At 39.7% G+C, this 27037-nt stretch overlaps 1 protein-coding gene and 2 long non-coding RNA genes across 4 annotated transcripts in view; 2 read left to right on the forward strand and 1 right to left on the reverse strand.

Moving 5' to 3' along the window:
- Positions 1-383: 383 nt before the first annotated feature.
- LOC137997108 (uncharacterized) lies at positions 384-18083 on the forward strand. The gene is made up of 2 exons (XR_011122410.1): positions 384-1533; positions 16592-18083. It is a non-coding gene; the product is annotated as an uncharacterized lncRNA (long non-coding RNA).
- Positions 3551-6003, forward strand: LOC137997106 (silk gland factor 3-like). Its single transcript, XM_068842893.1, has one exon. The coding sequence runs from the start codon at positions 3637-3639 to the stop codon at positions 4813-4815; it is 1179 nt and encodes a 392-aa protein (XP_068698994.1). The 5' UTR covers positions 3551-3636; the 3' UTR covers positions 4816-6003.
- Positions 18084-23906: 5823 nt separating the features above from the next.
- LOC137997109 (uncharacterized) overlaps positions 23907-27037 on the reverse strand; it is a 10140-nt gene continuing 7009 nt past the window's right edge. Inside the window, exons 4-6 of one of the 2 annotated variants that reach the window (XR_011122412.1) lie at positions 26842-26921; positions 25814-25907; positions 23907-24268 (exon numbers count right to left, since the gene is read on the reverse strand). This is a non-coding gene — a long non-coding RNA (uncharacterized lncRNA). The remainder of the gene's footprint in view (positions 24269-25813; positions 25908-26841; positions 26922-27037) is intronic. The other variant, XR_011122411.1, reaches the window with a different exon arrangement.

Raw genomic sequence — 27037 nt, forward strand, 5'->3', positions numbered from 1 at the left:
GCGCATGTCCAGAACTGAAATCGTCCTGGTCTGCTCGTTACGTCACTCGTGCTGGTCTCATACATTTTGCCAAACGTTTTTTTCTTCTTGAGCTTTCCTCGGACATAATACATGTTTATAAAGACGATGAATTGTAGCGCACGTTGCTGTGGATGTTCTTTTCCAATTTCTATTCTTTTTCTCTTCAAGTTATAACAGGAAATAGTAAACAGGGTGTATGACTGGAAACAAAAAATGTAATTTCTCTGATGCTTGCTCGGTAAGAGCTGATCTTTTCAAGAAATCTCTGAACTTTTTTTCAGTTTGAAAATATAGCCGAGTGCCTTGAAGGTATTCTCTCCTCTGGGACTTGAACCAGACCAGTATTTCAAACCCGCCAAAATCCTTATCAATGAACATTATAAACCATTTCCAGAATCTAGAGACTTGATGGTGTATTACCTTTTTTTGGATTGCTTTTATTCGCGATAGTAATTGAAACTCCGAAAAGTGGCCTCCGTCTACAATTTAACTTCTCATTTGTGCATTGGCCCAAGTTCTTGATAAGTGACACGAATATATATTTATAGTGTTTGGCTATTGTTGTTAAGAAAGTCTGGTCGCGAATACCGAGTTTTCATTATCTGGTTTCTCCCCGAAAAATGTAAGTAGTGTTTTTTTGTCCATTGTCACCAAAATTTAATACGTGCCATGAAAATTTATTCCTTTTTCCCTTGTGAAGTCAAGCTGACTTTGAAATTTGCGTCATTTCCATTTTTCAATTTTTGAAATATCGCTGTGGTAAGTCAAGTGCAAGCGTGAATGGAATATTACTTCTATATGAGATTGTTAGTCTTTTAAATGAGGTTCAGGTTTATTTAAAAAAACTTTTTCATTCCTGTTTTGAATTGGTTTGGCTATAAAAATCAAGTCATGCTCAATAATTGCTCAAGATTTCGCAAATTTCAGTTTAACCGTGCTTGAAAGTTGAAGACGAAATCTTGCGAAATCATTGCCCCGCCAAATTCTGTTAATGCCGTCAAGAACTTAAGGATCAAACTCTCTTCACACACGAAAACAATGGTAGAGCGCGGTTCCGACGCTTTACAAAAGTCGGTCTTAGACACCGAACGCAATGCTCCTTCGAGCTTGCGTTCAAGTACATAAGCACTCATCTTCTTGACTCGAAGGCATCCTTTGTGATATGAATCTTCTAACTTAGTTGTACAATGCTCAGTCTCATCACTTAATCGTGTTCGCCCGTTCAAATATAAACTTAAACACTACTCAAGTATTTACGTACAACCATGCATGTATATGTATAGATGCTAATTTTTTTGCCGAATGTGAATTGCAAAACATGTCTTTTCCTTCTTGTTATGTATGACTGTGAAACCCGCTCGGTCGCCCATTGTTTGTGGTGACGCCAAATCATGCGGGTAAGTTTTGCCACGGAATCGCAAAGCTTTTAAATCATTGCTTTAGGATTGTGGTTTCAAAAGTTGCTTTTCAAGCACGGAGGAAAGACGGCAACGGTCACATTCCTCTTCTAATGTGAGTAGACCAACGTATTTCATGTCGTGTGGTTTTTCTTGGGCAAACATCACCGCTCTTCGAGTATTTGATATTCTTCGTAGCGGTTCAACTTACTTGTTAAACGCAAGCGTGTTATCTCAGCGAGTTTCGCCGAAGTACTTTCGGTTGTCTTGCTGTTAGTTTGGTAGGATACGCGGGGACGTAAAACTGTGATAGTGAAACATTTAGCGAGATTCAGGATAGTTTTTTCTTCGGCTTTGTCTTCCGAAGGGCGTTGTGGCAGTTGAGTTCTAATGTGGACGGAAACATTGTACTATTCTTGGAAGTGTTTACTCTTATCACTTTCTAATCGACTACTTCGGGCTTTTCCTAGCCGTGGCTTCGAAAGCAACAAGATAAAGCATGTTTTGTGTGCCTAAATCTCCAACTTTGTATTAGCTTAAGCCTCGAGGCCACGAGTAACGTAATTCATTTATATGGCGCGTCGTTGACATTGCAAAGGGTTTCAAATCAATTTTTTTGTCCCGCGGGTATCACTTATAGCTTCAAACAGCCTTTCCTTTGATGAAGATAAAGACTTTAATTGAAATTGTGAACTCTTCTTACGGCCGAAGTAAACAAATCTGTTTAGAATTGGGAAAATTCCTCGCGCGAGAGGAACACGGCACGTGTTGCTAAGTTTAAAAAAAAATACCGCGATCGCGCTTTTAGAGTTCGACCAAACAGTTTGTCTAGCGTATTTCCGATTTTTCTTTCGCCAATCCCTGCTGGTTCCATTATGAACATGAAAGTGAAGGCTAAAGGCGTCAGTGGAAGGTTAAACCACGTTACGCTTTAAAGGAGCTAATTGTCTTTCCCTTGAATGCAATTTAGCATTCTCTGTTGACTTAGCTGAGACCGCTGTGGCCGATATTTTAGCAAGATTTAGGTGATATTATGGAGCCAGTTTGTTGGCTCTGTCACCCTAAAGTTAGAGTAAAAATGTTTTGTCCTGGCAATAATATGCTATTAGTGAGAGATCGCAGAGAAAAATCAATCAGTCAAGAGTGAAACCGCTCGCGTCAAGATTGTTTTTGTGAGCTGTACAGTGCAAACATAAGCGCAAAATGATAACCATCTTTCAGGAAGTCGCGAAACGAGGCCTATCCGCATTATAGGGCTGCCTGAATAGCATTTTACAAAAAAGATTGTTCCGTATTAAGAGGCTAAGATTAGAACCAAGATAGGAAGGTTATGCTTTGACGTTGCAGATTCGCTATTCGGCATTCGCTTTCCCTCCGTCAAGCAATATTTTTTTCAAATATTTGTCTGCTATGAACAGTTAAAAACACGAGCTTTGTAACTTCGTAAGCAATGGACCATGGGATCAAATGACCAGTACTGGCAAGATTCTGCGCCGCCTAACAGCTGGCGATCATGTTAGTTTTCTTACCGCCCCGCTAAACGACTTTCAGCTCATTCGCGGCGAAAAGGCATTCAATAGCATAAACATGTTACGGAAGTGTTAAAATTTTTTTAGCTGCGTGGTTTGCGCTTATAGCACACCACACTCGCTTCTCGAGAGTTGATCCGATTGTTAAACCTCCTGAAATTGAGCTGTCAACATCGGAATACAAAACAAAAGGTAAAAGATCTTTGGCTCTTAGGATTTCCAATCTGTCGAAGAAAATATGACACCCCTCAGGGGGCGCTCCCGCCCTCCACATCTCGAAAAGAACAAATGCTACTAATATTAGAACACACGCAGGCATAGTTCATTGTTCTAGCGTGATTATATTTTGTAAACGCTTTCAGCTCATTTGCAATTGTGGTAATGAGGTTTCGAAGGGAACAAAAGAGCGGATCGGAGAACGGCCCAATGGGAAATGATTTGGAGATAACAATTAGCATATTCTTCACGCCGCATTGTAGCCATTGACAACCGAATCGCCCGTGCGCCTTTAGCCAATGGCTGTCCTCGCGTTTACGAATCATGATTAATTAAGTAATAATAGAATGTCACTCACCACAGCGCTGTCCAATGAGCTGGCAGGAAATCAACAGATCTTTGGACACGTTCATGAGGCTGGCGGCAAAAAAGCTGAGTTTTAGCTGAACGCAAGTTAAACCAAGCTCGTTACAATGGAAGCGCAAACCAACCCGTACACAAACCAGGTCGGTTCTGCGTCTACGCAGAGCGAAACTCGGGTCATTCAAAATCATCCGACCACCATGGCTTACGTGCGAGACGAACACACTGTTGTAAAGTACGAGAATCTTGCCCCAGCGAGCGTAGCCTCGTTAAACGACCAACGAGTTGGAAATAACCATCTTGCGACGCATCAGTGGGTCGTTCAAGACCATACAGCGGTAGGTTGGCCCGCAAACACGGTGAGTTTACAAGAAGTCAAACCACTGTTGAGAGACGATGCTTCGCCGGTAATAACAACAATCGCCGGTGCAACTCTCGTCCATCACCGGCCTGGCGGTCACCCCGTTATGCCTATAGACCAAGCACGTTGGCCCAGTTCTGCGACACATGGGGCTCACTCGCCTGATCATACTCGCATCCACATCAGCGGCGCAATGCAAGCGGTTCCAACAACTCATCCTTCGTATGGCACGATAAATGGCACGGTGCAGTTGCAAGGTGCATTCCCTCAAGCCGCTCAAACCATTCGCGAAAATCCGAACGGACCAGACGCGTCGCACACAGCTCACCCCGATTTGGAAGCACAGGATGACACGCCAACATCTGACGATCTTGAACAATTTGCCAAAGAGTTTAAACAGCGAAGAATCAAGCTCGGTTTTACCCAAGCTGATGTCGGTCTCGCTCTCGGAACACTGTACGGTAATGTCTTTAGTCAGACCACCATTTGCCGCTTTGAAGCGCTGCAACTGAGTTTCAAAAATATGTGCAAGCTCAAACCGCTTTTAGCCAAGTGGCTCGAGGAAGCGGACAACAATAATGGAGCTGCGAGTGGCATCGACAAACTCGCTACTCAGGGTAGAAAGCGCAAGAAGCGAACCTCCATAGAGGTAGCTGTCAAGGGAGCTCTGGAGAACCACTTCTGTAAAAATCCCAAACCGTCCGCGCAGGAAATTGGCTCGCTGGCAGAAAATCTTGGCCTCGACAAGGAGGTGGTTCGAGTCTGGTTTTGCAACAGAAGGCAAAAAGAAAAGAGAATGACCGCTTCAGTCACTGGAGGAGCTGATGACCAGCACGTTGGATCTCCTCATGTTTCTTCACCTCACGTACCTTCGCCTCATGTTTCGTCGCCGCATATTGTCGGCGCTCACATCGCAGGACCACAATAAAAACTTTGTACGTGCCCTACACTCCCAACCAAAATAGTGGACAATGTATTTTTCTATCATTCAAATAGACATGGAACTCGACTTGCGTACGGACGAACGAGCCCGTTAATTCGATTTACTCTTGATATTTCTTCGTACGCGAACCTCGAACTCTAAGTGAATGTGAAATAGTGTAATTTCAGCGAGCGTGAGCGGGCTGGAACATTTCGATTTCAAGTCGACCGCCACTCGTAGGATATGCAAAGAGGTATTCAAAATAGTATGGGCATTATTGTATGTAAATACCTGCCCTGAAAGCTATAGTATTGCGTTTAGTTTAGAAAAATTCCAGGGGAAAACAGTCTTAAATTGTAATTTCTTTTAACATGGATATTTCTGCCACATGCTTCGTTCCTTCCAGGCCCGTGTTCGGGGCTTTTTTCCCCACAACATCATTTGTAAATACAAGATGGATGCTTATAATTTGTCTACTCTGTAACAAGCTTTATATGTGCTTGTGTTCCGAGCTCTACCGATGGTTATTAAGAGTTGTTTTCTTGCTATGAGAAACTAAAAGCTACCGTACTATTCTATTTAACCGTACAAAACCCGTTAGCTCCAGATAACCTATTAAAACGTTTTGAGTTCACTTTGCCATGTCTTGGTTTTCTGTTGTTTTGTGTTACGTTCGGTGGTTTTGGGCATATTTTTTAGTGTTGTGGATCTGTTCAGTCTTCAGATTAGCGAAAAGTTAGTTTCGAAAGCATATTCGCTGTCTTGAACGAGTGTGTTTGCTTTTTTTCTCGAAGATTTTTCCTTCGCATAATCGCAACGGGAAGGAAAAGTGAGCCGTAGATGCATAGCAGAGAAGTTCATTCATAACACGCCTGATGTATGCAAATAGAAACAATTTCTTATTTAAATTTCCCCATACATTATAGGCACAATGTTCCTTGAATTTGTAAAATCAAGAATATACCCGCTTGCGGTGCGAGTCTTGGTATGAAAGCTGAAGACTTAACCGCTTTTCTTCTGCGTGTTACGCCCTTATTAACTCGTAAGGTTTGAACTACATTGTTTTCGCTTTTCGCTCGCTGTTGTGTAAAATAAGAATTGAAGTTGTGCTCGTTTTCTCGGTTTATTCGTGTTGTAAATTTGCCTGGAATTGTGTTATAGAATTCTGCATTTAAATTTTTGAGTTCAACTCTGTGCAGCCTTCCCGTTCTTTGTGTTCTTGTTTGTCGTTTATCGTGAGTGTAGAACGTGGTCTAAAAGATAGACATGTTTTTTTTTGGATCTTCTCTGGTACCTGTTGTTAAGATAATTCAGTTCGCTCTTGCAAATTCTCTTTATTACGGAAAACCACACCGAAGTTGAGTTTACTTGAGTTTATTTGATTTCACTCTAATCTTACGAATAGCGGCAATTCGTTTCACGGTGGCCTGAAAGATCGCTTCTTTGTGAAGCTGTGTTTTCGTGGATGGCCACATGTAACAAAACGAAAAATTACAAACAGATGAAGGCAAAAATACACTCGTCTGTTTAGAAGCATACTTTTTTTGTCTCCTTTCTATCCTTAACTTCTCAACTGTGAGGGATTTTGCGCTGTCTCAGGTTACACTCAGTTTTGTCGACACAATTTTGCGAGGAGCAAGTCGCTTTTAATAGTAACACTGAACGATGGTTCGGCTTCAAAGACAAACAATATTTGACATTTGAAGTATGCTTCGCGGGTTCTCAGAGTTCGCTAAACATGCCTATAAATTCGAACTATTTTCCATAATTGGGGAATATATTCATGAGTTGCCGGCAGTCAAAATCGAAACGGTTCTCGAACTATGAATAGTGACTTTCGCCTAATGAGCAAGTACATTGCGACAGGAGCAAAACGTGGAGAACGGATATCTAAACGTGGCAACTTGTTTTTTCTGTCTTAAATTAAATTGCCTAATTTTTTATTGTTCCGTAACGTTTATTCCAGTGCCGTAAACGGTTTACCATCTTAGGATTCGTTTTTGCCACATCTATGGGGCAAGCTCGCCTTATCAACGGATAACAGCGAGAAGAATTCACTGTAGGACAACTAATTAGTTCAACAAACAAAGCCGATTCCAAAAGTTTTGTCATAATTTGACTTGCTCGGCTCTTGTATAATAATAGTTGAACCTTTGGCTGACCTGTTTTAAGCCCTTACGAGATTGAATTTAAAATTCGTCTAGATGGTTTTTCTTGTGGAAGGAAAAAGATGGCGGTTTAAAAATTTTGAGAGCGTCGGACTCGTGACGCCATATTTAAGGGGACAACAAGAGACCGATGATGTATTTCTGTGTCAATCCGGCTAAAGAGTCCCGGAAGCGAAAACTGGTTTATCGCACATTGAACATGTGAACAATTTTTGTAAAGTGAAAAATCCAGGATATTCGTTTTGGTCGGTATTATGGTAATAAGCTGAATATTTTTACTCTACCTTAACATATTTATGAGACACTCGGATCGCAGAAAAGCAACGAAGAGAAAGGAGGAAATTCTTACGCAATGCTCGCTGTTTTTACCGCGTTTATCTCGACAAGGAGTTCAATTCTCGGATTTAAGCCGATGATATGACGGAACCTAATTCAGGTAAAAGACGTATTGCTTCGATAAGATTGGCAATCTATTGCTCGAAACACCGAAAGCGCTTACAAAATTCAGACATTCGATTTATCGAGGGAAGGCAATATTCGGACAGCTTTTTGTCTTTGATAATTTCAAACGGTTTTCTTAGCATGCCATCGGGAAAATATTGACCGCGAAGGAAGTGAGATGTCAGGGAAACGAAGGCATTTCGAAATTGCTCTTCAAGCGTATTTATTCTAAGATGCGTTGACAATTCGATGGCGTAAAGTGTTTTGGGCGTGATGGTGATTACACGTGCAAGACGTTTGCCACACACATCGACAGATTTTACAAGCTTGGTTATGCGAGCTCACATTTCATGTGTTTTAAAGCTCATTCATTACCTATAAGTCGACGAGTTCAAGATGGCTTTAACTTTTCGTGATCCCAAATGCAATACAACGCGAAGCGCTTTCAAAAGCTTCATTGTTGACCACCAAAGTAATTGAAGTATTCGGACATATGCCCTGGGGAAACAGCCTTTACACCTATTCCAGCTTCATTGAGTAGAGGACTGAAATATTTTATTCTGCTACGAAAAAGTATTGAATAATTTGTCTTTATTTTAGTTTAATTTGGCGTTCATCATTCCGAGTTGTTTTCAACATGTCGGTCTTGTTATAGCACTGTACCACGCATGCGTGCTTTTTTTAATTGATTTGTCTCAATGAGGCCCTCGCAATTAAAATGTGCTGCTTTGAAAATAGCTGACTAAGTGTGCAAATAGCCTTTTCTTAAGCTTGATCCGAGTTAGTTTTTTATATCAGCGGAAACCTATTTTCTCGACTATTATTTATATTCTAAGAAAATTAATTTCTTCGCCTAGTGTATGCCCGTATCCCAACAAAATGAAAGGTTTTGTTCGTCGTCGTTGTTACAAAGCAAGTTGGACCTTGTTGCCGCGTGCATTTCTCAAAATGAAAACCTTGTAGAAAAGCACAGATGAAAGTCTACAAAGAGAAATAATCAGTTAATTTCCTGAAGTCATAAGGCTTAAACGGTGTCTGATATTTTCTGAAAGCGACTTTCGACTTTGTTTGTGGTAATTTGGATCGCCCTGAAGGCATTTAGGAAAGAGCTTTTATGACGGGAAACAAAAGATTTCCTGCGAGGTCGCTTTGAAACGGCTTCCTTAAAAATGTCTTTTAATGCTGACCTACTAAGTTTGAACGTAGTTTGATAATATATCCAACTGTGTTTTAGGAAGGACTTTTTCACCGCCTGTTATGCCTATAAAAGTTCTGCCCGGCGAACGCGGCGTTTCTCGGTTGAATTAAATAAAGTTGTTTTCTCTGGTGTCGCGGCGAGTTATAATTGCTATTTGTTCTCCCAACAGCAGTGGGCAAATCCATATTGTGCAAATTACAATTGCTTTTAGAGCAAGAAAAAAATCGATCTCTCGACTAAATTAAGTTTAACGATTGCGTTTCTTGAAAACATCTGCCAAATTATCCTCCGTCAGTACTTCACAACTTCTCTCTGCGTGTGAAGCAAATTATACTCTCTTTCGAATGTTTGTTTCATTCTGCAAAGCATTTCTCCATAGACAATGGCCTTTTAAAGAGCAGTTTTGCTGTTTGGGCTGTGCAAACACTGTAGAAGGACAATTAATTTTGATGCAATGCTGCGAGGAACTAAAAAATGAAGACGTAATGGCTGGCTAGGATTAAATAGCGCAGTCTTTCAGCTTGTACTATGTTATGCCCTAGTCGGAATTTAATACCTTGCGATTATTCTTCAAATAATACTGTTTGCTAATTAGAATATTGCAAAACGAATCTATGATTGCAGAAAGTTTTCCTGTGCGCGCGAAGTGTGGATGAGATAAACAATTTAGGCAAGGTGTTTAGCATATGAGAAGGCTTTTGAATTTAAGTGGTTTTCTGTTTTTTTCTTTGATGTACAAGCAAGAGATTCCATAAAAAGCAAAAGGGATCCAAAGTCGAACAAAAACTCGCTAAGACGCCACTGTTCTCGACCAGTTTTTAGTCACTAAAGCCACATGACAACAGACATCGAACAGACTAGTTTCGCTTATTGTTTCCAATTTCTCTCTGTCGTTGGTGATATCTAAAAAGGATGCTTCCCTATTCTTAGACCAAGGATATTCTGAGATAATGGCCTCGAACGGCGTGAAAGAAATTTCGTTTTTGCGGCGGATCACTAGATTTCAAAACTATCATGCAGCTAACTAATTATAAATTACTATTATAAACTTATATGTAAAATCAAGCGCATTTCAATTGCAGAAGAAGTTGGGGATTAACCTGTCTTTGAATTGTGAGAATGTTGTTTAAACTTAGTGTATTATTGTACTCCATCTCAGCGCTATACTGGGCCTGGCTTGGTTGACTTGGTTCATAGCGTTGAAAATTCTTGCTTTCGAACCTCTGCGTTCGAAAACAAATTGCCGAATCAAGTGTAAGCTGCATCAAAGTTGGTCAGAAATTTACAGTGAAACATGGAAAAATAACTTCGGCTTTTATTGTAAGTACTTAAAACGATCTCTAACAGATGTCAAACGTTCTGTGCGAACTGCCCAAGAGTTTATTGTCTTTTCATTCAAGCGACATGCACTTTAATTATACTTCTAAATAATACTCCGGTTTAAAATTCTGTATGCTATCAACGAACAGGTTTGGAAAAAAAATTGTCAACGAATTCAGTAGTTAGACAAGAGATATTTTAAATTCGCATATCTTATTTGTTGGGGAAAAATAATATGAAATTTTGTTTCGTATGGAGAGTCGAAACCATGTAGTATTTATGTGAGGTGATATTATTTGCATCGTTTTCGCTCCAAAAGACTTCGTAGTGCGAAATTAATATCGTACGAGAGTATTTTGTTTAAACATCGTTGATTGCTTGTAGCAGAGTTGAAAGAATTGATTGTTGGGCAACACGTTGTTTTACGGTTGATAGAAGAAGCCTAAGCTTTTATTTTCATAAGTAAAAGCACTGTTTTAACATCTGGTATATTTGTTTTGAATTTCGAGTGCCTGAATTTTGCTCTTTCATTAGTAATCTGTGGACGGTCACAAGAACATTACACATTTTGTGTATTTAGCTGCTTGTTAAGAATTTGAATGATTTCGTTCGCTGAAGATCATGATTTACAAATGTGCAACGTGGCCTGTGTCTAGCAGAGATTCAGCAAGGTTGTGGTTAATCGGGGAAACTATGGTTTTTCCTTACTCTATATTTCCCATACGAATTCACATTTTTCTTTCAAATATGGCATGAGATGCAAGTTGTCTTAACCTGAAATGAAACATCAAGGGTTTTTTCAACATTAGAGAAAATTTGTATGGTTGCAAAGCACCTGTTCTTCATTTCTCCTATATATGTTGCAGAAAGATTGTCGTTTTTTTGCGAACTGCTAGAATTTCTGAAATTACTAGCAAAATGATATTCTTAAAAGCCAAAAGCCAATCTGTCTTCGAAAAGCCGGTCTCGGCTAAACAACAGTCGTTTTTTTTTTTAATCGAGGTGATTATGAAATTTGGTGTGCTCATTCCATGCACCTCCCCTTTGGAAACAGTCGAAAAGAGCAGTAATAAAAATATTAATTTCTAGTTTTTCCGCTGGCTTGCAAAACTTTCGCAGCGCGACGGGTCTTTCGCATAGCAGGGGTTGGGAAAAGCCTTGAATGATTTAAAATCGTTTTTATTTCACTTTTATTACTTTTAAATGCTGTGGTTTGTGAAAGCGAGTACGATAACCTCAGCTGATCCAAATAAACAACTTTTTTATGTGAGCGCTGGGCCAGATTCCTCCAAGAGTTTTTGCAAGATTAGCTATTTTGCACAAATAATTCCTCGAAAAAGTCTTAACGGGTCTTACCTGCAAATGACATATGATAACAGCTGTGTAACATGAGGTTGTTTTGAGCGGAAGTCACTTTTGAACACGAGAAAAACTCTCCGTCAGTTTTCAAAAGAATCTAGTTTTAATATTCTTGGATAGGTCGAAGATTTCGAAACAAACAAACAAGAGTTTGTTTGTTTCGAATTATGGCTAGAAAGAACTTAGCATATATTGGCGTATGTCCTGAATAAGTCGCTTTTTACTTCAATGAAAAAAAACTGTCGAACAAATGTTTACTTGTTGAACTAAACTCGTAAACTCATGTGAAATTACATCGTGAATTGTCTGCGAATCTCGAAAGCTGTTCAAACTTAACGTTTTTTTATTGGCAACGTATTTTGTCGAGGTTCATTTGTTTCAAATTTCATGCTTTAAAAGATTACTTAATACGAAGAAAACGTCGGGTGAACAACTACTCTTTAATTTGTTTGCCTTTCATTTAGCGTTAAGATTTTCCATCCCTTTTAATCATTTGCGGAGTTATGTAATATTTTGTGGGTTCGAAACTTTGTTTCACTTGCCAAGACTACGTTGCACATACTACGTTGCATACAGGAAGGTCCCTTTCGTCTTTTGTAATTCTTTTTTTATTATGAACAATGGTCACTCGACAGGACCTATTTCACTTTAGTGATATTTTGTTTCGATGTAACCTCGTAGGGTTCTCGTATCGCTTTTGTTTCCAGAACGATCTCGAAACAGGGGGCAAACCATGCAATTTGTGTATATGAAAAAACACGCTCCGTATTTTATCTGTTTTGCGATGAGTCGTTACGAGTAAGTCAGCTTTATGGTTTTATTCATTGGCAATCCGAAAAGAGCTTATTTTTACACTCACAATAATTCAGCCGATTGAGCTGTCGAAAGAACCCTGGAAAGCTTGCTTTCTACAGGTATTCGTGGTTGTTTTTTTGCACCAAATTCTCCAACTTCTTTTGGGTACAGCTTTTCACGTAACTTTCAGTTGCATTTAATTAGCCATCGATTTATCCCTTGAGGCAAATGTGTTGTAATTTTACAATTCGCCATTTATTTTCGGTATTTTATTTTCCATTCAGCCAGTGCAAAAAAGCACAAGGCAGCGCTATATGGGCTAGTAAAGACCTCTCTTCAACAAAACAAGGCGGATTTTTTTTCTTACCCGTTCATTTTTAATTAACATTGGGATTGAATAAATAACGGTATAAAAGTATGATAATTATGATTAGTGCTAAGTTGAGGATTTTTCGGGGGGAATACGCCTTTTTGTTTACGGTTTAATATCGCTGGGTGCACACAAGTAATCGAGACCTTATTATTTGGAATTGAACGTGATAGGGTATCGGTTGATTTTTATCCAGTTTTTGTGATAAACGTTTCCAAGGCGTTTTAGTTCAGGATATACACCTTATTGTTTGTTTGCGGTGAATTTTACAGAGCTGCACTGTCAAGGCTATTTCATAAGCGAGGCCATGACAAAACCTTTTAAAAGATCGTAACCAAGGGTAAAAATATCACATTACAGTTTCTTAGCTCTGACGATCGATTGAGCGAGAGAAGCGACAGTTTCCGTGACCATCCCTTTCCGTGCCAGAATGCCATATGTTACTTTCGAGAAAGGCCAATATTGAAATTTATGGAAATTAACTTTTCGAAGGTCAAGTTGCCTTTTGTTTATTCGGGTTGCATGACTTTTTCCTTACCAATTCTTCCCTGTGTTGAATCTATTTTTTGTCTCAGTTTTTCTCAGTCTACCCAACTCTGTAGTCGTTAAGTTTGGAAAACTTAGACTTGGATTCAAATGAATTACTCAGTTGGCAATATTTTCCTTTTGTACCGATTATATATTGTACAAAGTGGCTCCAACTTTTGTGGAGTTGCATGAAAAGTAAATAACTGTTTTTTCTCTTTAGTAAATCCAAAAGCAAAACCACAACAATGAAAGCCCCAGCGCGGTATTTTCTTTGATCATATTAAGTACACCAACAAGGTGGCTGAGTTTTTGAGTCTTGCAAGGAAGTTCTAAACCGTCTCCATTCAAATGGTTGCTACCAAGCAGTTCTCATGGAGTTTCCGTTTGAGCTATTTCTTACACCACACGATCTTAGTCAGACGGTTTTGCAGTAGACGGCTGTGTTTGAAGAGTATCAGTTGAAAATTAAGACAAATGTAATATTTTCAGAGCAACGTTGTAGTAAAGTGGTAACAAACATTTGAATGATGGAAAAGCCGTACTTTCTTGTGTTGACTTTCTCTATGGTTCTAATGTCTGTTGTACTTTGAAATAGGCGACCATTTTAATGAAAGCCCTGAGCAGTAATTGTTTTGTGTGCTTTTCCTTACAAGGTGGCGTAATGTTTGAATCTCGCGATCATTCACTTTATCAATTTTCATACAGTTGCATGCTAAAAAATTCGTTTCCCTTTTTGAAACAATGGAGTCGTTCTCATTCTCTTCGAAGCTCATGTAAAAGTAGCCGTTAAACGTTTCAGAAATTGATCGTGCAAGCGAACGTATGTCTCCTTTATCCATCTTAGCAAAGACTTGCGTTATCTTCTATGTTATCCCTGCGCTACCGTCAGTGTTAAAATTATTCTTGATTTTAAAGGGGAACTGTCAAGTCGGAGACTGGGTTGAACCCATTCATTAACTAACGAACAACCCAAGAAAAATCGAATCACTGATGAATTTTAGTTGGATTAAGAATTTATACTAAAAACATAAACGTCCCCCGAATCTCATCGTTGCTGCATGCAATGCCAGATGGGAGCAGGCTGTGGGAATTTGAGGAGAAATTGGCTTGACCCGAGCCAAATGCTAATTGTGAAGAGCTAAGTTCCTGCTGTTGATCAACGAAGGTTGTTCATCCATCACATTCACAGTAGCGTAAGGCCTCTCTTAATTTCTGTCGTTTACTTACTTTTTAAATTTTTAATCCAATTCCATTTTCATCATCCTCGGCTGAAAGCTACAAAGTGAAACAATAGCATGATTTCTTTGTTTGCTTCTTCAGTAATGAGACGTTTTTTTTTAGTCTTCAGGTTAGGCCGGGCTCAAATAGCGTTGAGTGCGTTCTAGCTAATCTCTTGATTGTATTTTAAAAATTGGTAAAACACAATTATAAAGTTTTTTTCTTGAAATGAATTTAGTTTTCTGTAACTAGTTGTTGCTACGTTGCTCGTTTAGTAAAGCATTGGGAAACTCAAGTGGACTTTTCTTGAGGATCGAGGTCAGTTTAAAGTGGGAACAGGGAGACAAAGACAAAATATGTTAGGGAATAAACAAAGGCAGGGAGCGAATTCGGAATCAGTATCGTGGTATCGTGGCACGACATGGGTAAAAACTTTGATGCTGTAACTTTTATTATCCAGAAAATAAAACTGCATCGTTTAGCCGAGAAATAATCAATACAGTCATAAAAGAATATATTTTAGAAAAGCAGAGTTTCAACCTTTTTTTATAGGGGTTCGGCGCCTCTCGGTTGGGTTCGATCCAACCATAACTATCCAGCTACAAAAAAGGCAATTAAAACAAAATCGAAGCAATGGTGCGTGCGCAAAACAATTTTAATGAACATTCAAATTTGGTTCAAATAGCTGGCACGTTTTCTTTTCTTTGCTTTTTTTTTTTTTTTTTCATTTCTTAAGCATCTCACGAAGAAAGAAAAACATCACACATAAGTATTCGTTGTTAAAGTAACTAATCGACCGTTGTTCATTATAACCGAACGTTCTCTAATTTCAAAGGAATACCTGACTGCAGGTTTGAAGAGAAAATCATCGATGGATAGTTCCCCAGACAATAATTTTTACTGTGTGCTTAGTATTTGGAGAATAGGAGAGTAAAGTTAAGTTTCTTTACGAACAGGAAGGTGTATTTACGTTTTTTGTCTACTTCCTTACCAAAGACTGCTTCAATTCGAGAGAGTATAAAAAAAGAGGTGCCAATTTCTCCGTTACCATCTTACTACTAGTTCTGTAATAAATAGTTTCGTCCAGCATCGGTTAAGATAATAGCCTACTGGTTTGGTTGGATTTTTAAAACTTTGGTGTCATTTGATGTTTTATCGGCTCTGAAAAGGCCTTAGTGAGATTGGTCAATTAAGTACGTATTATATGATGTGGTAAATGTAAGATTCAAAGTCCGCGTACTAAAGTGCTCAGGAAGTTGGCTCTCGGCTGTCGTTGTCAATTTACGATTCTTATTTCGAGTATCGAACACCGTTGAACAGGCAGAGTAACCATTGTTTGTGAATAATCACTTTATAGCTTGGTTTTTGTTCCTTTTGCTTTCCGTCATCTGTCTCTTGTGGATTTTTTACGCGCAGTAAATACCCAGTTTATCCTGACTTATCCTAAAAGGCCAGTTGAGACCAAATTTCAGAGCTTTATTTACTCGTTACAAATATACCCCGCCCCTTCACTCATTGCTCTTGTCAAGACCTGTGTCCTCAAGGTGTACGAGGTACTAAGTCGCTTGTAAATGGCGGTCTGTGGTAGAACACTCTTCCAGAACACTTGGTATGTGCACATGCGGATTGCATGATCATGTGAACAAATGTTTTGTGGGGGACCATTTCAGACAGCTAATGTGTGCGAGACCACAACACAACAGCCTTAGTTTTTTTGTCTATCATACTTTTATCTCACGGAAAAAAATGCATGCTTAAATGCTGCACATGAAACTGGACAAAGGAGGAAATACAGCAAAATAGAGCTCTCCTCGAGGATGTGAAGGACTTGAAGCAAACAGGATTGGGTTACAGTGCAATCATGCGAAAATGAGTGACATTCTCTTACGATTGTTGAAGAGACACCTATGCACAGGCAGCTACAATTCACCTGTCGCACCAATCACAGTCTAGCTCAAACGCTATACAAACATCTCATCTAGTCAACAAAGAAGAATAACGCAGTGACAGTTCCGCTCTTAACATTATGCACTTAATGTATGGTTCCGAGGGAAATACTTAATTTTGTTTTCCCGAGAGTCCAGGACTCGAGGGAAAACAAAACTAACTAGTTTCCCTACGGACCAGACATTTAGTGCTTTGTTATATATATATTGTAAAGGGCTGTTGTATTTGGCGCGGGGAACAACTGCGCAACTGTGCAACTGTATCCCGGTCGAGATTCATTTAAATTTGAACCTGAATCACAGTACTCGTTTTGTTTAGTGTGGGTAGTAGGTTTGTTGTAGGTGTATATGAAAGAACACTCTAAATCGTGTTATAAGGTTGTAACTTGGCTTTTCTGAATGGCATGGTGGCTGATGAAATTTTCTTTATGTTGTTTAGGAGAAACTGGAAAGAACCTGGAACTTGAGGAAGATTTCCAATGGAGCTCATCGCAACATAGAGTTTGCTTTAAGTGTTTTTCAGTGGGTTGCATTGAAATCAAATTACTTTGCCCAATCACAGCAGGAACATAAAAATTACTTATAAAAGTCATTAATAATTCAGATATGTATCACACTTCCAAACTCTCGGCTTCGTCTCGAGTTTGTAAATGTGATACCGATCTGTCGCTTTTATTGTATATATTACTTGTCGCCGGCACTAAACGCCGGGCTTGATTTTGCTTCTGCTTGGAGTGTGGCATCGAATTGTTTATCCAATCACGAAATGCAGAAATTGTGCAAACCCAACGTTATCCTGTTATTATTTTCTACACTCAGTTTGAAACTTTGAAAGTAGTGCCGTGGTTTTGAAAATGTTAATGAGCCATCGTAGAAAATGAAATATCGACTGTTTTAACAGATAACATACTAGATAACTTCCACCGGAAACCCGCCTTCTCTGTTGCGGTGAAATTACGTTAAGCAAACTGATTTCTTACTGACCGGAAGTTCAAACTCATTAATAATTCATGAGTGTAACAGCCTATCCAAACACCGATAAACAGTCACGTGTATGAACTTTATATCTTGATAAAACAATCCTCGTTAGTATTCTTTATATAAAGAATACTAATAAGGCATAGCTTGTTTTTCCTGTATGCTAAACATTACTTCAAAGATTCAGAAGAGTAAAAGACTCGAGCCTCTCAGAAGGTATCCGACGAGACTACGAGGCAAGGCTTGCTAGCTGTGGAAATCAAATTTTAAAAGTAGTCAACGGAGGTACATTTACTCAACGCATTCACTGAAGGTGTACCCGTTTTGAAATCTGTGCTACTGAAGACCTTTATACTCCAGATCTGTGGTAAAACGCCAAAACATTGATACCTTCTGACACAACTCTCTATCTGGTACCCAGCATTTTCCCTTTGTGCAATCAGTCCCGAAAGGTTTGGGAATGTATATTCTGTGAACTGTACGTCAATGTACGGAATTGTCACGTGAGTTTTTGGTGGACTAAATTTCAGTCTTACGTTTGCCGGAAACATGCTGCCAAATCTCTCCATTACGTTATCTTTAAAAACTATTCCACAAGCGCGCGTTGTCTATGAGATGATAGATAGCCAGCGAGGAGGGTAGCGCCGAGTTGGCTATAATCTTCTCATCCAACAAGCGAGAGTAGAATAATTGTTTTATTAAAAACGTCCACAAATTATCGATAAATCTTCCCTACTTAATTCTGTAAAAACGAAACATGCGTAGGGCACGGTTTAATATCTTTTACTAAATTCTCAACCTCGGATAATGCAATTCTCGTGCTCTGATTGGCTCACTCAATCTCGGTTATCAGCTCATATACCGTATTTTGACCTTATAAGGTAAATGATCGCACTTTGCGTTGCTAAACTAAACATTTTCGCGCCAGAAGCGAAATTTCTCGTGGTATAAAGAACGTTTTTGTGGAAAGTTTGGATCAATTTCGAAGCTTAGAAGTACGCGAAAAGGTAAGAAATGTTTTTGTGACGAGCCTGCGTCTGTCTGACCATTGGGTATTACACAACACCGCATCTTCATCAAGTTTTTTCGATTTCGCTAGGATTTTGTCCCTTTTTCGCTCGTGTTTCGTACTTCCAAACTTTTGGAGTTTAAGGAATTTAATAAAACAATCATTCCATTCGCGCTTGTTGGATATGAGACTGGCTATAGCCAACTCATATCCAACGCGCGCTCATGGAATAACGCTTAAATATACCACGATGGCTAAGCCAATCAAAACTCTAGAATTGCATTATCCAGTGGTCTAGTTTTTACTTAACAATTAGTGGAGGTGGCTCGTGCTGGATATTACACGAGCCGCCAAGCGGCAGGGTAAATGTCCGCCACAACTAGCCGAGTGTCACTACTAAAACAGTGAGATAATATAGCACCAAAAGATGATTTTAACTCAACTACAACGATTACAATATTTTCGGGCGCAAATCCAGCGCTACAACAAGTTGCAAAAATAGTGGAGACACTTTGCCTTCTTGACGCGTTTGTAGCTTCCCCCATCTCTCCCACACTGCGACCCCCTTCCCCCCCTTATCAATGTTGCTAGCAATACCAAATCATGTGGAAAACTTGAACGGTCAACATTGAAAGAGGGAGAGGGAGGGGGGAGGTGGGAAATGATTAAATTCTAGATTTGGTGGGAATGGAAAGGTAGAAAAGGTGTTTTTTAACGGGAGTGTCTCACCATTTTTTGCAACTTGTTGTAGCTATACCACTCGCAATGTCTCTTTACGACAATTGTATATTCCCTTTTACAGAACAAACATCAGAAAGTTCTCTCCCACTATTATTGGACGTTATTTTTGGAATAATCTTCCCCTTTGTATCCGCTCTAGGCATTCTAAAAAACTTTTTAAGAATTCCCTTTTCAGTCATTACTCATCCCAATACTAATAAAATTAATGCTGATTGACATGGTTGCTTTATTTTGCTCATATTTAATTTATATATTTCTTTTATGCATGTGTGTGTGTATTTGTGTACTGTGTGTCTTATTCTTTTGTATCCACTTAATTAATTAGGTAATTTTTATATGTTTCCAACTTTTAGGGCAAGGTATTAGTTTAACAATTTTTGCCCTTTTCTCATTAAGTCTTGATTAAACTTCTCTGTAAAGCTGTTTATGTTTTAGAGAATAAACTGTCTGTCTGTCTGTCTGTCTGTCTGTCTGTCAAATCCAGCGCGAGTTGCTCGGAGGTGAATAGCAAAGGATATTTGGAGTTTGAGAAGCCAATCAGAGATCGCCTTTAACGCTATCCACTGCTTTAGTATATACCAATATACGTTAACCCCCCTCAGTGTAAATAAACATAATTTTTTCTAGGAAAGTTTCGCAATGACGACTTGAACGCGAATGGAAACGTCACTTGAGGACGGACAATTTCGCGATCGTATTTTTTTGACACTTCAATGCACCTTGTTCGATTTGCGCATTTTTGGTGAAGTAACCCATGCCTGTATTAATAGGAAAGCCGCTGAAGTAAATGCAGAGGAGAATAAAATAAGTTTATGTATACTCAACTCAGTTTGCCGTCAATCCTTAAATTTGAAAGGTTCACATTGTAGTTTTGCAGAGGACGGGAAAGTAATGCATTGAAATGCGCGCAGCAGGATTTTCCTTTTCATCAATCCTGGTGTCTCGTGGCGTTGCCGGTTTTGTTTAAGATGTAGATAGCAACTGGTATTTTTGGCGTTTGCTAACTTTACCATATTTGCGTTCGACGTAGGAGAACGTATACCGTGATTTACGTCGTTGATCAGTCCCGCGGGTATCAATCAGAAGCCAGGCCGTTTCAGCTTTTCGATGCCACCTTGGACTGTCTCACACACGTGGCCTCGGTGATACAAAGTACTCGGCCCCTATTGAAACCATCTCAAGTAGTACATGCTCGCACCCTCAAACTGCGAACCTTTGAATATTTTTTCTTTCCCTACCCTTCTGCTTTGCTTCTAAAGCGACTGTCGAACTTCATTAATCCGAGATTGCCACTAGTTCATTTCTTTATTATCTGAGGAGATTCGCTAGAACTTCATAATTCAGGTGAAAGCATCATGTATATTACCCTGAAATGTATGAAATAACGTTTTTGTGACAAGTCCTCTCCTGAACGTATATTAAGTGCGATTTAGTCGCGGGCAACTAGCAATGTGTCTAGACTACGAGCAGTCTCACTTTCGCCGCTAAGTCGAGCGTAAGGAGAAGATACGCACGAGAAAAAATAGCCACGCGAAGTCTGCATTCGAGGAGGAACGAATCCAAAAGGAGGGAATCCTCCTCTAATCCAGATTTGGCGCGGCCATTTTTTCTCAGTACTTAAGTCCAACACCCATTTGAAACCGGTTAACTTCCAATTTTGGTGATGGGTATCTATTTAAATATTGTAAAAACTCGCACCTGCTCGTCGGCTTGTCTCGATGGTCTAGTGTTTACCAATGGCCGTTTTTATACTAGAGACGCATAATTCGTCTGGAACGAACTTGGGCAAACATATTTTCTGCATCTGTTAAATTCATCTTGTATAAAGACGAGCACAGGACGCATTATGCGTCTGGACAAAGTATCTACTTTAATGCGTCTTCGAAGACGCACTAAACTGGATAGTTCGTCCAGATGAATTATGCGTCTTGCGCCCGTCTTTATACTAGACGAATTTAACAGACGCAGAAAAAAATGTCTGCATAAGTTCGTCCCAGACGAGTTATGCGTCTCAGATAACACGAGAGACGCATAATTCGGCTTGGCTTGATTATGCATCTCTAGTATAAAAACGGCCAATGATGCAAATGTCGCTTATGGTTCAGGTTCAACCTTGTCGACCTTCATGTTCTTTACAAATATTGGAACTTAATAGCGTGCTTTTTCAAATTAAATTGACGAGAAAATTTTAAAGTCTACAGTTAAATTCATGTAACTGAACGGGGAAGAAAAATTTTAACGCCGTATCCCACAACCGCGCGCGGCCTTAGGTGTTGTTTCCAAATTCCCTACGGTATCTCTATCGCCAAAACTCAACAGATCATTCTGTGTCTACCACAAATAACTTTCTTGTGACAAATCCTCTCCTGAATGTATATTAAGTGCGATTTAGTCGCAGGCAACTAGCAATGTGTCTAGGCTACGAGCAGTCTCTCTTTCGCCGCTTAGTCGAGCGCAAAGAGAAGATAGGCACGAGATACGCTGTTACTGAATGAACATTCAAGTAGACCCGACGAGATCAAACCTCGCCTCTGCCATGTTGAATTCTGAAATTCGGCCGCGCGCGGTTGTGGGATACGGCGTTAAAAAATTTATCCCCAGTCCTCTGAATTACGTCACCAGATCACCTGGAAATGAAAGCGGAAATGTCTTTCTCCTCTATCGCAAATAACGAACGCTCAGATCCTTCTCTTTGCGCTCGACTAAGCGGCGAAAGAGGGACTGCTCGGATCTACAGTAGAGAGCTTTAGATTCTAGGACGAGGACGAGAATGAGTACGAGATTTGATCGTCCGATTTTAGCGAAAATACTTTGGAAATTTAAGACCCGGACGATTAATTTTACTCTTTGTTTGCAGTATAGGTTCTTCAGTTATTCTTATTGCTGGTAACTGAACTTTTTTTCTGATCAAGAAATGCCAAAACTGTAACCGTGTTGTTGACTTGTTTTGACACGACAACATGTTTGCAAAACCTCGTACTAAAATGACGACGGTATCAAGTTTTTCCCGTCAAAATGACGCTGGTTTGCGCGCGCTCACTGTTGTTCTGAGAAAGTCTCGTACTCGTAGTCGTTCTCGTCCTAGAATCTAAAGCTCACCTTCAACCATTTATGCGCACACCTCTCAGACCACGTTATGGCGGGACAATTGTCGCATGAACCTAGTTCAACAGCCCATCTCCGAGTTGCTGCATGCCTCAGTTCCAAAGGGAGTCCTGATGCACAATCATTCAAATGCAAATGAGTTGCGTATTCTTATGCAAATCAAACCCATTTCCTTGACAATAGTTGAGCACCAAGACTCACTTCGAAACCGAGACTAACAGCAACTCGGAAATGGCCCATTAATGGCCTGGCTCCGCACGAATCTCCTATTCGCTACTATTATCAATCCCATAATCAAGTTCATTTTGGGGGGGAAGAGGGGGGGGGGGGGGGGTTAATTTGCATTAAAACAATGGTTATCCAGTTCATTGAAGCATGATACAGTCATAAGAGTAAATAACCCGTATAAAGTGTTTTCACGTGACGTCACGGTGTACCTAAAACAATGGAACGGTGGCCATGTTGGTGTAGCCAACTAATCCGGGAATTGAACTCAATTGTCATGGAAACGTTTTCTTTTGTTTACCCGGGTAAAAGCGTACCTCTTGCTGAACACTGCATTTCATCGGCTGTATAGTGTCGTACTTCTTATTGTTTTCTGTGCTAAAACCATTGTTATCTTTGTTCGTTCTATTGTTCTTTTGGCCAATCCAGAAGCCTGTTCAACGAGGTACAACACGACCCTTTTGTTTCGTTGAAAAACACGCGAGTGAAAACACTAGTGTTTTCATGTAAAGAACCCCCAAAACGTATTGCATTATGGGATGCGGGAAATAGTGAATACAGACACTGTCGCTCAGTGGTAGAGCGTCCGAACTGGTAATCGGAATTGTAGGTTCTCCGAGCATCCCCGAGTCAACATCGAAGAATTCATCTCTTCATTTAGCCGTATTAAAAAAACAGTAAGTGGGCAAGGCGTAAATTGGAAGCTGTTCTTGCTTGAAACTCTAGCAATTGATGAAGATTCCTGTCACATGGTTTCAAAGCTTCCTTTAAACAGTCCCTTCTCGCAGTCCATTTTGTGTCCTTTCCACACGTGATTAGCAGTCTACCATTCTGTCGGAATTGTGCGAATTGTCGTATTTCTCGATTTCATCATTATAGATATTAAACTGATTATCAACAGGTGGGAACATAAGCAGCAAGCCCTTACTCTCTAGGATGAGCTAGGAAAAAAAGAAGAAAACCAAAGACGGGGTGGGGCGGATGAAGAATGGCAGGGGGGGGGGGGGGGGGGGGTGTACGAGAGTACGGTTAGTCGGGACACCTGCCGTGGTCCATTACCAACAAACTGAACGAAAACTGCCCAACAACAGACCATCAATTGGGTTCATAAGAGACCTTCGGTTCGATTTGCCAGCGAAGAGTCCGGGCACATTTCTGAACGCAAGTGTCTTCAGTGAGCCGAACTGAAAATCCCCTTGTGCGCGCAAGTCTGTTTCTAGAATTACAACAGAATTAACTATTGGAGGGGTAATGTGAAGTGCTAGTTTTCTAGCCATGTAAACCATGTCAGCGTTAGCCCTACCAATGGATTGGGCCCACACAAGGACAAGGTTAGTCGGAGATACTAATTGAACCCACGACGTTCGGGTTAGATCACCGCTGCTCTACCGACTGAGCTACAAGGTCAGACGGGCGCAGGTCGTGGGAACTTAAGATGTCAATTTACGGCAATGAATATAAGTACAAGCAAGGCTTACGTTTTTGCAAACGTTGCCCGTGTAGCACTTATATTTCAGCAGAATTGACTATTGGAGGGGTAATGTGAAGTGCTACTTTTCTACCCATGTAAACCATGTGAGCATTAGTGTTGCTAATGGGAATTGGGCCCACACAAGTGCTACACGGCCAACGTTTGCGAAAGACGTCACCCTTCTCTGTTTCTAGAAAAACGACAAGCGCCAGATTGCAGACTAGAACGAAAGAATCGGTCTGATTGAAATTCTCATTTTATTTTCAATCTGAACTTTCCATTTTGTTTTTCAGTACACCATCAGCCAACAACAATGTACCTATTCTATTCTCGTTTTGTTTCAGAAACTGTTCCATTCCTGGAAGCGAAAAGGTACTTCCCACAAAATATTGCCTCAAGACAACAAGTTGCAAAACTTAGAAGCGACCAAAATGTCATAAAATTAACTAAAAATGGTTATAATCGCGTGCATCACAAAGCAAAGACAACCACAGACAGCAGCACTGATCTATCCCCTCTCTGATTCCGTTGGTACATTCAAAGACATACAGTAAGCTCCTCACAGACAGCACACAGTGTAATTCTTCCTGCCAAATAAATTACAAGTTTCAAAATTCAGGCACATGGGTATAGGAGTAAATTACGGCCTTGGTCCATCTGTTAACATTTTAAAACTGTCAATTACTTTCAAGTATTTAAGGACTACCAAACCGTCTCTATGGACCCTTTCAAGTAGTCATTTGTCGAATTCTTTTAACTCTACAGTAATCCATCCTTTTTTGCCAAGTGTGTTCTATTTAACATTCCTTTGTATGGTTTGACCCAAAACCATATTTGGTAAATCACGCGTCTTTTACACGTTAACTTTAAAACCAGAAACTTGAAATGTTGGATCCATGAATTCAACTTAAACCATGATGAAAGTTTTATTGCCTTACAAGCATTACAAAGGATTTTTTTTTTGCCATTTAAAACTTTCACCTGCCATAAGCCTCATCTGCGAGCAGTCTCTGATATCAGGCCTCAGTTGTTTTAAAGTGCTACTATGACCAAAAAAATCAAAATCTATTTTTCTTTGGATTCAAAACTATCTTAACTAAACAGCAAGTGACCCAAGTTTCAAGCCTTGATTTTAAAAGGACACGTCTCTATTTTACCCGGAATTTTCCTATGGTCCGCCATTACTAATTTTAAAATCTTGAGAGAGCTGGATCGAGGAGAAATGACGTCAAAGACTCGTTAGTTTAAGAATGCAATAGAGGTTTTGCCCGGCAGCCATGTTGCATGGCAGGAACAATAGATTCTTTTTCCTATGGTACAAATGTTCTTTCTAATGCAAAACATTTTCACTGTTCCTGCCATGCAACATGGCTGCCGTGCAAAACCTCTATACATGTGTACGCGGCTGAATTAATAATGCAGCACCAGAGTTTCGGGCTTTCCGACTTCTAAACTTGTGTTTTGCATATATAATAAGCAGCGTTTACATGCTGAAATTATAAGCAAGTGAGTAACGGACGCCACTTTTCCCTAGATCCAACCCTTTGACGTCCAATCCGTCAGTTTGGAACGCGAGTAATGGCGGAATGTGAAATCCAAAACTTACACTCAAAGTAAACAACCTTTGGACAAGTCTAGTGTTGAGCACTCATGCTTTCAAAATCCAAAGAAAAAAAGGAAGCGATTTTTATATCATAGTAGCACTTTAATTAATTAAGATGGGATAACTTCAACTGGTTCTCTTAACGCTTTCCCATCTAAGAGTTATACTTACAGATTTTACTCTGGCTAACGTCTGATGACTTTACTTGCCATGGGTTTAATGTCTGGAGTCTAAAAGGTAGGATTTCATGGATGCTTTGTAATGACCCAAATTCAAATTATGTTCTGTCCGATCAACCCATGAAGAGCACTTGGCTTATAAACTGGGCTTTAGGATTACCACCACCACCAAAGAGAAAAAAAAGAACTAACGAGACTGACAGGGACATGCAAAATCAGATAATACATGCAATACCTCATCAGCACCTTTTTAACAATGCTTAAAGTTTTTTGTATTTTCATCCTTTAATGCATGTACTGGGAAATGAAAAGGTAACTCTTAGAAGAATAGAATGAAAATCATACCTTACCTTGGATACCGGGTGCTGGAAGGAAGACAGAATATATAACCATTTCCTGGAATAATGGATTAACTGAATGCTTCAAGGTGGGTAATGATGAATGCTGAAGAAAATTGGAGGATACATACATTGGGATTAAAATGATGCTGTAAATCATAGTTGCGGTGCTTGCTGCAGTGGTTGCATAGAGTTTGATGTGGATGGGCATGCAGGAGGAGAAAACTGATGGAAGATGGAAAAATACTAAGGTGGAACTCTTGGTATGGTGATACAAAGAAATGGGAATGAAGGTAGCCAAAAATGCCTTGGATTTGTAGCAGGAAAAAAGATGTGTAGAAATTTTGAGTTTTTACCTTCACATACACAAAAATATCGATTCCCCTTGTGTTTCCGAGTCCTGAATAACCAATATGTTAAGAAGAGTCAATGCAAATGTTTTCAAGCTTAGCAGAGAGAAAAAATGCTTTGAGAGAGCCAAAGTAAACTCCAGATGTTTCCACTGGTCCCAGCTGCCATGTTGGTGTCCCTCAGAGGGAAACCAACATGGGGGTCTCCATACTAAACTCTATGATTTTGAGTGGTACCCTTTGCAGAATAACTAGAGTTTGGAATATCACACAGCCCTTAAAACTTTGACATGCTGTTTATTTTAATAATTATTATTACCCTTCGACAATATCTCAATTTCTTGACTGAATTAATTGAATGGTAAGTGGTTTCATTTTTTATTTGCGTCATACTTGTGTGACGTGAAAACCACAAACTGCCATAATTGTGACATGAACATGTTCACTTCGTTAATTTACAGAATGTTCTACTTTTCAAATCTTGCAAAAGACAAGCTAGAAAAAAGCTCTAATCTCTTCGTCACTGACTCTTGCCCCACAAATTTGCCCAATATTACACTAAATTTAGCACTTGGCCTTCATATTGCCATTATCATTCAAAGATGCTTCTGAGTGGTGCAAGGCACAGACTCTTAATCATAAGGCCTCAGTAATAAATTTTGTAATAATTATAATGGAAAACTGGCCTACCTTTCAGAGACAATATGCAATGATGGACCAGTTCGACTGCTTTCTTTAATTAACACATTGCCGGCAGATTCCAACAAAACCTATTGACAGAAATACCAGTGGTTGTATAATAGTAGAGATTAGAAGTTTCATCCAAATTTATTTTATTCACCCCAAAGGGATTTTGCAAAGGAGGCAATATTCTAATCTAGTCTGT

Source organism: Montipora foliosa, chromosome 3 (genome assembly GCF_036669935.1).
Source record: "Montipora foliosa isolate CH-2021 chromosome 3, ASM3666993v2, whole genome shotgun sequence".
NCBI lineage: Eukaryota > Metazoa > Cnidaria > Anthozoa > Scleractinia > Acroporidae > Montipora > Montipora foliosa.